Below are 13,282 nucleotides of genomic sequence, written 5' to 3'. Positions count from 1 at the left end.
GAGAGAGACAGCGTGAGCAGGGGAGGGTCAGAGAGAGAGGGAGTCACAGACTCTGAAACAGTCTCCAGGCTCTGAGCTGGCAGTCAGCATAGAGCCCGACGCGGGGCTCGAACCCACGAACCGCGAGATCATGACCTAAGCAAAAGTCGGATGCTTAACCGACCAAGCCACCCAGGCGCCCCTCTATTGGGTGGTTTTATTCTAATTTGTTTTCAGGAATTCTTTATATACGACTGACTCTTGAACAACGTGGGTTTGAACTGCATGGTACACTTACGTGCAGAGTCTTTTCAATAAGTACAGTACCGCAAATGTGTTTTCCTTATGGTTTCAAGTAATGTTTTCTTTTTTTAATTTCATTGTAAGAATACAGTGTATAATACTTAAACAAAATATGTGCTAATACTTTATGTTTTCAGTAAGGCTTCCAGTCAACATAGACTACTAGTAGGTAAGCTCCTGGGGAGTCAGTTTAACGCATAAAATAAAAAATTCTTACCTCGAGTTTTAGTTGTTCTGGGAAAGGTTTGTTGGACTAACCTCACACGAATCACTCACAGAAAGAGGAAGGTGATTTTTTTTCTTATTCAGCCACACATGTGTAGTAGGGTACCCACCATGCCTGCCCTGTGCTGGCTCAAGGGAGGTGCGGATGAGCGTGTCCGGCATGGCCTCGGCTCTCAACGGGCCACAGCCTGCGGGTAATGGTCACACTGTAGCAGGATTAGCACTATGGATTTTATGAGGTGCTGCAGTGGGGGTGGACTGCGGATGAGAGACGAGAAGGATTAATTCCATCTTCCAGCGAGTGAGGGAAGATTTTGGAAGTGAAGGTAGGGGAAGCCTGTGAGCCAAGACTCCTGAAGAAGGAATAGGAGCTTGTCTGGTGAACATTTCCCCCCTTGGAAACTCCAAGACGATGCGTAGACATTTTTAGTAACTTGGAGATACAGAAAACATTGAACTCCTTAAGTTTGGCTAAAACCTGCGAAGCGAGGCAATGTTGTCTTCTTTCAGAGCAAAGGGGAGGTGTTTTAAATGGGGAGGGGATGTGCATTCTCCAGTGTCATCCTCTGACTCCTTCTTTGGGGATCTAGGACTCGAGACTGCTGAGAAGGAGTGGATCGGCACTAAATAAGCCGGGTCGGCCTGCTCACCCAGCACAGCCTTGTCTGCACATGCACATGTTGCGTGGCCCATTACGCCAAGACGGCCTCAGCTCCTTCTTGTTTGGGTTCAGGCAGTGTTAGGATCAGAAGATTCTTTCTCGAGGTTATTGGGAAGAGACAGCCTACCCCAAGAAACTCAGGTAGAAGGAGGACAGTGTCGGAGGGCAGAAGTGGACACCTCCTAAAACACCTGGGGGCCCACTTGGGTTCCAGAAATTGTCCTGGAGGTTAGCGGAGAAGAGGAGGGCTGGGTGGGAGCATTGCTAAGGAAGAAGGACCAGCCTCACAGCATGAGTGGAAGCCAGAGGAGTGAAAAGGTTTGGAGCAGCCCACGGTGTTGAAGAGAGGTGTCAGGTGGGGTCCTCGAAGCCTCTGCACACGTCTCCCCTCCCCTTAGGCTCTTAAGAGACTTGGAGGGCCCTGGGGGGCAGTGATGCAGACATGTGTCCTGGTGAGAGGCCCATTAGGGACTTGACTTTGGTCCATGGCGGTGCTACCTTGTGACGGTCCCCGGTTGGGTGTTCTGCACAGAGGGTAGACTGAGAAAGCACCCATTGCTGTTGGGGCCTAGTGACATAGGCCAAACATGGACAGGGAAGTGGTCAGAGAAGTCACAGGCCCCAGCAGGAAAGGTAGCATGGGCTTTTTTAAGTACAGGAGAAAGTCATTAGGCAGTTTGAGCAGAGACTTGACATGGTCTGTCTGATTTACACCTTTAAATGATAGTTCTTGGGAAGGGACCATAGAAAGCTCAGCGAAGAGGCTGGGGGACTAGTGTGGGCCATCTGGCCATCCTGGGGTGGGGGGGTGGAATTTGGCAGAAAACAAGGTCCTCACATTTAGGCAGTGAGCCATCGACACTCATTGAGTCTTGGGCAAAAGTTAAACTCAGGTCCTGGGACAGTTGTTTACTGTTTGTTTGCTTTTTAAATGTATTTAACTTCACATTTATATGTCTCTAATTACTTAAAACATGCATTCTATTCTAGAAATCCTAGAACACATGGAAATTTAGGAAGGAAAATGAATGAAGTCTACATAACCCTAGTAGTGTCTGCTGCTCACCCCCGGGTATTTCCTTCCTATTTCCCCCGGGTTTACAGGAATCTAGGCTTGGGAGCCTTCAACATAAAGAGCTGGTCTAGAGGGAGTGTTCACGGGTTAACTAAATGTAATTAGTACTGAGCTTACTCTCTGTAGGCATGTTCTAGGTGCTGTAGTAACAGTGATCAAAACAGACCAAAAAGAATTTTGTCCTCCTGAAGTTTATATTCTCATGGAGTGAGTAGACAATAAACAGAATAAGTATGTAAAGCAGATGTTCTATTAAAGGTAATCAATGCCATATAAAGCAAACCAGCTCGAAGCTGTATGGGACACTGGGGCATGGAGAGGGGAGGCCTCACGGGAACAGTGACATCTGACCATGACCTCTCTGACCTCATGTTGCATAGAGCATTGAAGGAGCATGCACCTGGGAGAGCCTGGGGTGCAGGGGGGTTAGCCTACTATTCCATGGATCTTTTCTGAGAGGATGTCGGGTGGGAGAAGACCGCAGAGTGGAGCAGTAATACTGTAATATCTCTGCATGGTGGTGGTGGTGATGGTGGTGATGGTGATGGTGATGGTGAGGATGGTGATGATGATCATGGTGACGATGATATTTATGATGATGGTGATGGTGATGAGGATGGTGATGATGAGGACGGTGATGGTGATGATGATGATCATGGTGACGATGATGTTTATGGTGATGGTGATGGTGAGGATGGTGATGATGGTGGTGATGATCATGGTGATGGTGATGTTTATGATGATGGTGATGGTGATGAGGATGGTGATGATGAGGATGGTGATGATGGTGATGGTGATGATGATGATCATGGTGACGATGATGTTTATGATGATGGTGATGGTGAGGATGGTGATGATGGTGATGATCATGGTGACGGTGATGTTTATGATGATGGTGATGGTGATGAGGATGGTGATGGTGATGATGATGATCATGGTGACGATGATGTTTATGATGATGGTGATGGTGATGAGGATGATGATGATGGTGATGGTGATGATGATGATCATGGTGACAATGATGTTTATGATGATGGTGATGATGAGGATGGTGATGATGGTGATGGGGATGGTGACGATGATGTTTATGATGATGGTGATGGTGATGAGGATGGTGATGATGGTGATGGTGATGATGATGATTATGGTGACAATGATGTTTATGATGATGGTGATGATGAGGATGGTGATGATGATGATGGTGATGTTGGTGATGATGTTTATGATGATGGTGATGATGGAGCAGATATTTTGAACATTTACTCACCCTTTCATCTGTATAACTTCTTTGGCCCCACCCCATAATTCTGTCTTCCCAGTCCTGATTTCTGAGGAATAAATCAAGACGCCAGAAGTTCAGGTCTGTGCCTGAGGCCACATGGCTAGTGGATGGTCGTGAGAAGGTGGACATGGCTGAATTAGCCGCAGTTTGTTTGCGATTGGTACCTGCTCAGCCTTGGTCGGTATTTAGATACAGTGGTTGTTTTAGCTCTTGGCTGAGGGCCAATGTCAGGATCCCCTCCTACCTCCTTACCCTCCTTGTGCTCAGAACGTTTTCTGAAGCCATGTCTTCCTCCTCCTGCAGTTTGGCCACTGCTTCGTTCTGTGGCCCCATTGCTACTCTCACAGAGCTTCCCTTCACCTGCTGTTGAGCTGGCATCCCTGGTTGTGCGGTCCCCCAGAAGGGAAGCAATGGGAGTTTAGTGCACTTGCCCCGCGTAACCTGGCCTCAAATGACAGACATGTAACTCTCTTCAGCACTTCTTCTTTGCCCGTGTAATTAAAACCTAATTGTTCTTTATAAGTCCTGGGGAGATTGTGTTTTCTTGTTGCTGGTGTTTATGGTCCATTTTCTAATTTTTTCTGTCATTTTACACTGTAACATTTGACTCTGAAAATGATCTTAGAGATAATAATAGTTAACATTCACAAAACGCTTATAGTGGGGGAGCCAGCCTTGAGCCCCAGGCTCTCCTGGATTGATCCCCTCTGTGACATGGCACCTTGGGAGGGTCACAGGCTGCACAAAAAAGGAGGCTTCTGCAGGAGGGAAGGAGGGGAACTGGGGTGACCCCCACCAGGAGGTGCTTCAGAGGATGATATTAACAAATGTGAACATACTAATTAGTTCTGTGTAGTAGTCGTAAGGCCTGATACATCTCATTTCTCAGAGCAGACTCATACTCTCTCTTTCTTGACATATCATATAAACCCTGTCAGATAGATAGGGAAAGTGTTTTTTTCCTGTTTCACAGATGGTGATTTAGCTGGGGTGTATCAGCTGCTCAGTGTATGCGCGGCACCTGAACCTCAGTCTCCTAGCTCCTGGTTTAGTCATGCTTTCTGGCTCCACGCTTCGACCTGCGCTTGATATAGAGTGCTGTTGTGTCATTTCGAGGGCTTCTACGCTACAGAGGTGTCCTTGTGCTGAGAGCCCAGCCTCCATCAGGCATTGTCGAAACTGCCTGGTACCAAACAGCCCACGTACTAGAGGTTGTTACAGTCGTAGGGTCTTTTCCCGCAGTTGGAATCCAAATTCACTTGTGTATCAGTTGGACTTGTGGTTTGTCTCCTTCTTGACCTCATCTTTGTCTCTATCTCCTAAGTCAACTGGTTTTTAAAATTAAGGTTATAGTCTTCACTTGTGGGTGTAGGTTTCACCCCACTCATTATCCAGAACCTTCTCCCAGGCCATTATCGTTTTCCATCCTCTCTGGAGAGGGGTGGGCCCAACTCAAGGGCCAGGCCCACAGCTCGATCCCTGAGCCTTTTGATGTAGCTGCACAGCCATCTGCCATCCCTGGTTACCCAGACCACGGCGGGCTCTCGCGTGGCGACGGCCTTCCTGCCTGCCGTGCCAGCAGGGCACCCTCCACCCCACACAGAAGCCATCCCGGGCTGTTGGTAACCACTGTTACCACCTGGGACATTGCCTCACTGCCAGCTTCTCATCTTGTTTTAAAACATTCTGCTTGATGCTGATGGGATGTTGGATTGGCCTCACTTGCATGCAGTTAGATGCCTTCTAATCGGTTTCTTGGAGCCAGTTCATGAGTGACATGGGACTCCTTGTCTGAGGAACCAGAAAAGTAAATCCTCTGGTTGTGAAAAAGTGTCTTTTACCTACTTACCTGATGTAACTCCGAGAACGTCGATTTCGGCTCCACAAATTCAGTTGCCGTTTCTCTCTCAAGTCCAGTGGATGACTTTGGTGTACCCTTTGAGAAAGATGTTTAGAACATCACTGAAACATGACCCCAAACCCAGCCTCACCCCTTGCCTTCTCTCCTTGGCTGGCCGTGTTACTGGTGGCCAGTTCTTTAGCCTTCGCCTTCTCCAACTTGGCGATGCAAGCCACTGACTTCGGACCCAGGACGTTGCCACCCCAGTGGTGGCACATCTCATCGAATCTGTCGTTGTAATCGGTTCTGATGGCTTCCACCAGCTTAGACAGAGCTCCTTTGTCTTCTGAGTTAACCTGTGCGAAGGCGACATTAGTGTGGGTCTTCCTGTGGACCAGTTGCCCCAGCCTGGCCTTCCCCTTGATGATGCAGTAGGGAACCCCCATCTTACAACACAGGGCAGGCAGGAAGACGACCAGCTCAATAGGGTCCACGTCATGAGCAGTCACTACCAGCTGAGCCTTCTTGTTTTTCACCAAGGTGGTGATGGTGTTAACCCCAGCTTGAAGGACAGGCGGCCTCTTGGTGGGGACATCTCCTGTGCCGGCCACCTTCTTCTCTGCCTGGGCCAGCAGTCTCTGCTTCTTCTCTTGCTTGGTCTCTGGCCTGTACCTGTGGGCCAGCTTAAGCAGCTGAGTAGCTGTCTGGTGGTCCAGGGCCTGGGTGAACTGGTTAATCGCTGGTGGCACTCTGAGACATTTATAGAGAACAGCCCTTTGCCGCTGCAGCCGGATGTAGTGGGGCCACTTGACAAAGCGTGTGAGGTCCCTTTTGGGCTGCATGTCCTGTCCGATGCCGAAGTTCTTAGACCTTTTCTCAAGTGAGATTGACCACCTTCTTGGCCTCCTGCTTTTTCACGACAGCTGGGGCCGGGGCCACCTTCCTCCCCTTGGCCTTCTTCATTTTCAGCATCTTGGATGGCTGGAGGAGAAAGAAAGGAAAAGCGTGATGGCATTTCTTAATAACTCCAGCATAACACCGAATAGCAGGAATGCCTCGTTGGTGATTCACTTTAGTTTTTGGCCACAGTGAGAACTTGGATGTTTTGTTTCATGTGGACTCAGCTACTGTAGCTGCTCCTATGTTCCTCCTGACTTTGGGGCATCTTCGGGCCCGAAAGCTCTCTATAAAGAACTTCCCTTTGAAGATCTAGTGTCATTTGCTGGCTTCCAGCATCTGACTTAGACACTGAGTTTTCTGATTTAGTTTGCCCAGATAGCATCGGGCATCTGCAGTTGACGCCTGTGTCTCCGTGCTCGTATGAATTCAGAGAATCACAGGACTCAGTTCCGTCGCTGTAATCTCAGGGTGGGGCACAGTAGGCGATCAGTAAGGGTCAGTAAGTATGTGCTTCACCAGTGAAACCCCAAGGCCTGCAGTATTAATAATGCAGGCAGACTTGATGTCTGGCCATGGGCATAGACATGTCATCTGCTCTCTCCTCCTCCTCTATCCCCAACCCTGTGACAGCCTCAGCAGAACGCCCTGCCGGAAAGTGGCAGCGCCTCCTCATAGGTCTGACCTTGCTTTGTTTGAAGGGCCCCGATGCTGCTCAGTGACCGCAGTTCCAGGGAGAAGATGCCGAATGCAAGTTCAGTGGTGATGGATTGCACTGAGAGGTCATGGGGGGCCTGACGCAGTGGAAGGGCACTGGGGGTACGAGGCCACAGGGGGCAGATCTTTCTGAATGCCCAGTGCTGTCGGGCAGCTAAGCAGCTGCTCACCTCCCTGCATCTTCCAGCGGCTACGATCACGGACTGCCAGCACCCACGGAAGGACGTGCCCTTGTGGAGTAAAGATGGGTCAGTCTTTGAAAGCGTCTCTTCCAGCTTTAAGAATTGAAGATTTTGGGTAGAAGTTGGTGGTCAGTCACAGGTGGGCTCACCTGTACATTTTTGGCCTGTCTGCTCACGTCTTGGCAGTTTTTCTCCTCATTAGCAGTTCCGTCGAGGAGTGGACGTGGGAATACAAGTGGAAACTTGCACGGGGCAGTTAACCTGCTTGGCCCCAAGAAGGGCAAGATTGGCTCTGGGGCCTAGAGTTGGGTCCATAGGACCGTTTCTCTCTGTGGTTGCCCCTTCCTGCCTCCTATGCCCACTGATCACTCAGCCATGGTTGTAGAGTATTTTCCGCTTGCTCTTTCTGATTTCTATATAAGTGCTAGTTTTCCAAAAGTAATTTCATGACGTTTGCTTATTTAGGAGATGAAAGCACTTGAAAATGTTTTAGCTTCTATTTTAACTCTGGAAATAATGACAACTGGCATTTTAGATTGCTTGTTCTCTGCTCAGGGGACAGATGAGAGAGCCTGGCTAATTTTTGCCTTTGTTCTGGGTCCTTTTGTTTAATAAATCCTTGTGGGCCAAGCCACAGGGTTAGCTTACATAGGGACTGAATGTAGTACATGCAATGTGGCCCAGAGCATCCCGGGGCCACTGCGTGGCCTTGCACAAGGTGGAGGCCCTGGGGAGCATCCCGGGGCCACCGCGTGGCCTTGTGCAGGGTGGGGGCCCTGGGGAGCATCCTGGGGCCACCGCGTGGCCTTGTACAGAATGGAGTCCCTGGGGAACGTTTTAGGGTTTCTCACTGGATTGACTTCCGTGGTCTTCCTCTCTGAGAATGGCCCTCCTGGGAGTAACAGCATGTCCTTTATAGGCCGAGACAGCCCCTGTCTTGTGCTGCCGGGACAGACGGAGGAGCAGGAGCGAATTCTGGAGAGGGTTCCTAGGAAGCTTGGACAAGACTCAGTAATTACACGAATAGTAAGAGAGAAGAAAAAGTCTAGGGTGGGGCTCAGGGTTTTGCCTTTGGGTGATTAGCTGATTTTGCAGAAAGATGAGTCTGAAATTGTGTGTGTTTGGTTTGAGAGGCCTGCAGGGCATCCGTGTACAGGAGTCTGGAAGGCAGATGGGAACCCCTGTCTGTGGTTTGGGAACCATCACAACAGGATCTACATCAGGCTGTCAGACGGGTCACTGGGTCCATTGCAGGACAGCAGACAGGCCTGAGGACAGGGCTTGGAGAAAGCCGGCATTTCCCATCATCCCATCTGGGGCCCTGAACTGTTCTGAGAGCTCCGACTACCACCACGGGCTGCTCTCCCTCCCCCGTTCCTGCCAGGCCAGCGGCGGCTTGTGTTCCCGGATGGGCCCAGAATGCACATTGGGGATGCACATGGCGCTCTGTTGGACGGAACACACACATCAGAGAGGCACTGATACCGTCTTGTCTTGACTGCGAGTCAGGGCATGGGGCGGAGCAGTGATCCTGTCCGTCCTTCGCTCAGCCGAGGGCATGGCATCGCTGGGCTCCCCAAGGGGCTTGAGCAGGCACCCCTTCCTCCTCATCACTTAGTCAGAACCCCTCAAAGCATGCAGCACAGCAGCACGGCCCCTTGCGTCCTTACCTTGAAGCACCTTGTCCTGCCCAGGTCGCGGGCTGGAAGCACATTACCAGGTGGATTTCCCTAACGGTGCCCCGCCGCGGGCTGATGCGTGTGTCTCTGCATGTGCTTGCAGGTGAATACTGTGGGGAAAATGACTGTCAAAGAAGCAAGTACATCAGGGAATTACTTTGAAAGACATTCACTTTATTTTTTAAAAGTTTGTTTATTTTGAGAGAGAGAAAGAGAGCACAGACAGGGGCAACGCAGAGAGAGAGGGAGAGAGAGAATCCCAAGCAGGCTCCACGCTCAGCACAGAGCCCAACACAGGCCTCGATCTTATAATCATGAGATCATGACCCGAACCAAAATCAAGAGTCAGATGTTCAACCGAAGGAGCCGCCCAGGTGCCCCTGGAAGGCAGTCACTTAAAAAAAAAAAAAAAAAAGGCAAAGGCAAACCATAGGTTTCTGCATTGCTCTTTGTTATTTTCTTCTTCCACAAGAACTGTTCATCCCGAGTGGACAGAAGAAGTGAAAGCAGCCACACTGAGCACAGACCCCTCCTGTCCCGGGACACCTTGTGCAGCCACTTGTTTGGTCCTGGCAGAGGCAGGACTCGGCATCTTGAAGCCGCGTTTCTCCCTGGGGTGCATCCCCAGGGGCAGTCTGCTCGTCTGGCTTTGGGGGTGTCACACCCCGGGGTGGGAGGTCGATGGAGGAGTACACTGGGTCTCAATCTCCCCCGGGACTCACTTTCCCTCCTTGTCCCCACAGCCCTTCCGCTGCGCCCATTGCCATTACTCCTGTAACATATCCGGCTCCCTGAAGCGGCACTACAACAGGAAGCACCCCAACGAGGAATACGCCAACGTGGGCACCGGGGAGCTGGCGGCCGACGTGCTCCTCCAGCAAGGTAGGCAGCGTGCCCCTCGGGAGGCGCTGGGACGCCTTACAGCTCAGTCCCGACCCCTGAGCGTTTTGTTAATTCTCCATCATCATGACTGTGCTCCGCGTCCCCCATTGGTGGGTATCGGCGTGGCTTACTACCTCCGCGGGAATCTGAGGGGAAAAATCATAATTTACCCACAGATGTTACCACCCTCCCCACAACGTTCATTTGTCAGCGCTGCCTTCCGCTCTTTGTCCGTGTCCATTACCTTCCTCCCCAGTGAAAGCTCATGGTCACGTGCACATTTTGTTGTCTCCCTCAGTAACACTTCCAGGGGCTTCTGTGGTCCACCATCGGGTGGCAGTGCCCCAATTTTATCTCACCATGCTCCTGTCGCACATTGTAGGGCTTCCAGAGTTGCCTTTCATTGCAGTCGTGAATCATGTCGTGGTAAACGTATTTGTAGGTGAGCTGCTTTAGATTATCAGAAAATATTTATTGAGTGCTCAGGTTGCTTATTCATCCTGAGAAGGATAAACCATTTAGAGCATTTAAACGGAACAGAATGGATGAAAACCTCTCATCTTCTTGAAAAGCCTTAGACGGTTTTTTTGGGGTTTTTTTTTTTTTGCTGCTTTTTTCAGTAAATGATCACATATTCCCACTTGAGAAGGTTGAGCTCATGCGCTGTTGCCGTACAGAGAAGTGCTGTTGTATTTATATCTGCGCCTCAGTAATTCAACTAAAAAAATGATCGCCATACACACTACATCAGTTTTTACTACTTCCTGAGTCCTGTGACTCTTTGAAGCCAGAGACCGTTTTAGAAACCTGCCCCCGGTGAACAGAGCTGGGGGATGGCGTACCCTGCCGCAGCTGTGGACGCAGCGCGAAGGCCCGCTCGCTGGGAGTGCCATGGAATGCATCTTCATATAGAACAGATGAATTGACTGAATCCTTCCGTGCTTTCTGTGGCAGGGCTGATGTATGGAAGTAGATGGCAGCATAAAAACTCGGGATAATTTTAGAGCCATCCATCAGGGGTAACGGGGAGTGTGTGCCTCGTGTTTTAATGACCATTTCGTGGAGCTGGAGACCGGGGTGGTGCCGTGGGGGGTGCGGGGCCCCTGGCGCATGTCTGTGCTCTGCTCCTTGAGCTGTGCCATCGGGGCAAGTTAGCCGGCCTCTCTGCTCAGACCCCTCACCTGAGAATGGAGTTGACAGCGGCCTTGTCACCTGATCGGGGACGGGGTTACATGAGCGAACACTTGAGTGACACTCAAAACGTTTTCATACTTCTTTCTGTTTTCCTGAAAACATCTATGAATTCTAGAGCCACTGCATCACTTTTGATGGTCCCTCCTCCCCTACCCCCACCCCCACTCCCCGGCCTGGAATCACAGAGGAGAGAACCAATTGCTTTAGAGGCACAGTAGATTGCTGGAGAAGCAGGCTAAACATTCCTTTTAACATCCTTCACACTATTGGGTTGGATTGGCAGGAAATAGACCTTTACTGCGGCTGTTGGGACAGGCGTGGGGCTCTGATTGATGACACTATCACTGCTCTCTGCTTCCAAACTTTCATCATTGCCTTGCAGAATGTGCTGGTGCTGAACTGTTTCCTGCCCTGCATTTTCAGTTACCTTTCTAAGACTATCATCAGTTGGCATTCCCTGACAGCGTCTGCCAGGTTTTCATTTTAATCTTCGCAGGGGTATTTATGGTCTTCTTTCATAACTATATGTATATACATATGTATGTATATGTGTGTATGTATGTATGTGTGTATATGTATGTAGATATGTACGTATGTGTATATGTATGTATGTAGGGTATACACACACATATGCACACACAGGCGCACACATATATATTTCCAATGCTCCCTTCAAAAGACAAACTGAGGAAGGAAACAACTATATGTCTCTTGGCTCATAAAAGACATTACACCATTGTCTTTTGGTGGGAGAATAGTCTCTGAAATCAGATAGCTGGTTGAGTATGAACACACCTTAGAAATTCTAAGAGCCCAAGGCTCCCACTGGTCCTCCATCTGAGAGCAGGTGGGAAAACGGAGGGATGACATGGGATGGACACGGTTCCCATGTTCGGATGCTAAGTCCTTAAGTCCAGCACCACTGGAATTTTCATCTTCTTTTGATTAACTTCAAGGAATTCTCCCCCACCCCCTCCCCTTGGTTTTGTTTTTGTCTTCTATTTACTCATGAAAAAATATCTTCATGGGAGTTAATAATTTCTTGTTTTGATATAGAGAGATACGTGTTAGGAGAACTTGATTACAAGCTGTGAACGAAGTGTAGTTTTCTCAGAACGGTGTCACAGCTTCCCCGCAATGAGTGCAGGGACTCCCTGTCCATCGGCCGATTGGAAGTGGTGTCACGCTGGGACACAGGCAGAGCCGTCAGCTCTGGGCAAGGGTTCTCCTACACACAATGCTCAGGAATTTGGGAAGGATGTCCACGTGTGGCACCGTGCAGGAGGTAGGGAAGGCGGCCGAAAAGGCTGAGATGTTGCTGGGTCAGACGTTTCTGGGAGAAGGTCCCCTGGTGGTCTCCGTGGAGTCGGGGTGATCTTCGGTGGGCCCCCGAAGCCCCCCGGAATGGCGGCTGCCCCGCTGTCCACTGGTAGTGCTCTGTACATGTGTACCAGCTGGCTGCCCCAGGGGCGGGGAGAGGGGACCTGGTTTCCAGCGTTGGCCAGTTTCTCTAAATGGCTCTGCCATGGCCAATTTGAAGCCACCAGTGTGATGTCACTGAACTGGGCAGGGATGTGAGACTGGCTTATGAGCTGGTGGGAGCCGGCTCCTGGTCCCCAGGGCATAGGGGCAACGATGGCAGCAGGGTGCCGTCTGGGTCCCTTTGGGGCGCACAGCCCCCAGGAACTCTGGTGCCTTTCATCACCGAGACTTGCGCGGAGCGCTGTGTCAGTGTGTTACTCCTGCTTGTATTTGGCGGCCCTCTGATACTTGGGAGGCAGATTGCACAGTCTCTTGCTACTTTCCCTGGCCTGTCACTTGTTCACTAACATGGATGTGAGGCGTTTTCCCACATGTTGTGTGGCCGCAGCGGGCCGCCTCTGTTTCCTCTTGGAATCTTCCAGAGTAGGCCAGCTCAGGGCCTGGTTCCCTAGGTTGCAGGTTCAGAGGCAGCGGCTTCGCAGGTTGTTAGCTCCCTCCTGAGCTCGCGGCAGGACACGGTGGGGCTAGCAGGCTTGTCAGTCTCCAGGACCTCAGAGCAGCCCTTCAGTCACTCTGGGTTATTGGCAAGGGCACAGGCGTGGGAGGCAGACGGGGGCCTGGAGCCGGGGTGGTGATCGCCGTGGCCCTGAGACGACTAACTTCTCTGAATGTCCTGTTACGTGTCTTCAGAGAGGAGGGGCTGGTACCCGCCCAGCAGCAGTTGTAAAGATTAGATACTATTCTCTAAGGTCCCAGACGGTGCCTGACATGTAGCAGCGCTTAATAAATGGTTCAGATTTACTCTCGTGTTTATTCCCACGTTCCTTCTTCACCGTGTGTCTCTCGTGTTCCTAGCGTGTCTGACATTGTGCTGGACCCTGGGT

At 50.5% G+C, this 13,282-nt stretch overlaps 2 protein-coding genes across 4 annotated transcripts in view; one reads left to right on the top strand and one right to left on the bottom strand.

The window, feature by feature from the left end:
- The window catches only part of LOC120237056 (60S ribosomal protein L7a-like), an 8,209-nt gene extending 1,846 nt beyond the window's left edge, over nucleotides 1-6,363 (bottom strand). Inside the window, 3 exon segments of the mRNA XM_039240211.1 lie at nucleotides 614-695; nucleotides 5,517-6,250; nucleotides 6,252-6,363. Of these exon segments, the coding sequence (XP_039096142.1) occupies nucleotides 614-695; nucleotides 5,517-6,250; nucleotides 6,252-6,337 (902 nt within the window). The 5' untranslated portion in view covers nucleotides 6,338-6,363.
- Nucleotides 1-13,282, top strand: part of ZFAT (zinc finger and AT-hook domain containing) — a 196,780-nt gene that overhangs the window by 141,994 nt on the left and 41,504 nt on the right. For all 3 annotated transcript variants that reach the window (XM_039240202.1, XM_039240201.1, XM_039240203.1), the window contains one exon: nucleotides 9,584-9,722. In XM_039240202.1, coding sequence (XP_039096133.1) covers nucleotides 9,584-9,722 — 139 coding nt within the window. The remainder of the gene's footprint in view (nucleotides 1-9,583; nucleotides 9,723-13,282) is intronic.

The sequence above is a fragment of the Hyaena hyaena genome, unplaced genomic scaffold (assembly GCF_003009895.1).
Source record: "Hyaena hyaena isolate Hyena2069 unplaced genomic scaffold, ASM300989v1 scaffold_169, whole genome shotgun sequence".
Lineage (NCBI taxonomy): Eukaryota > Metazoa > Chordata > Mammalia > Carnivora > Hyaenidae > Hyaena > Hyaena hyaena.
This window is presented reverse-complemented; position numbering and strand designations above follow the sequence as displayed.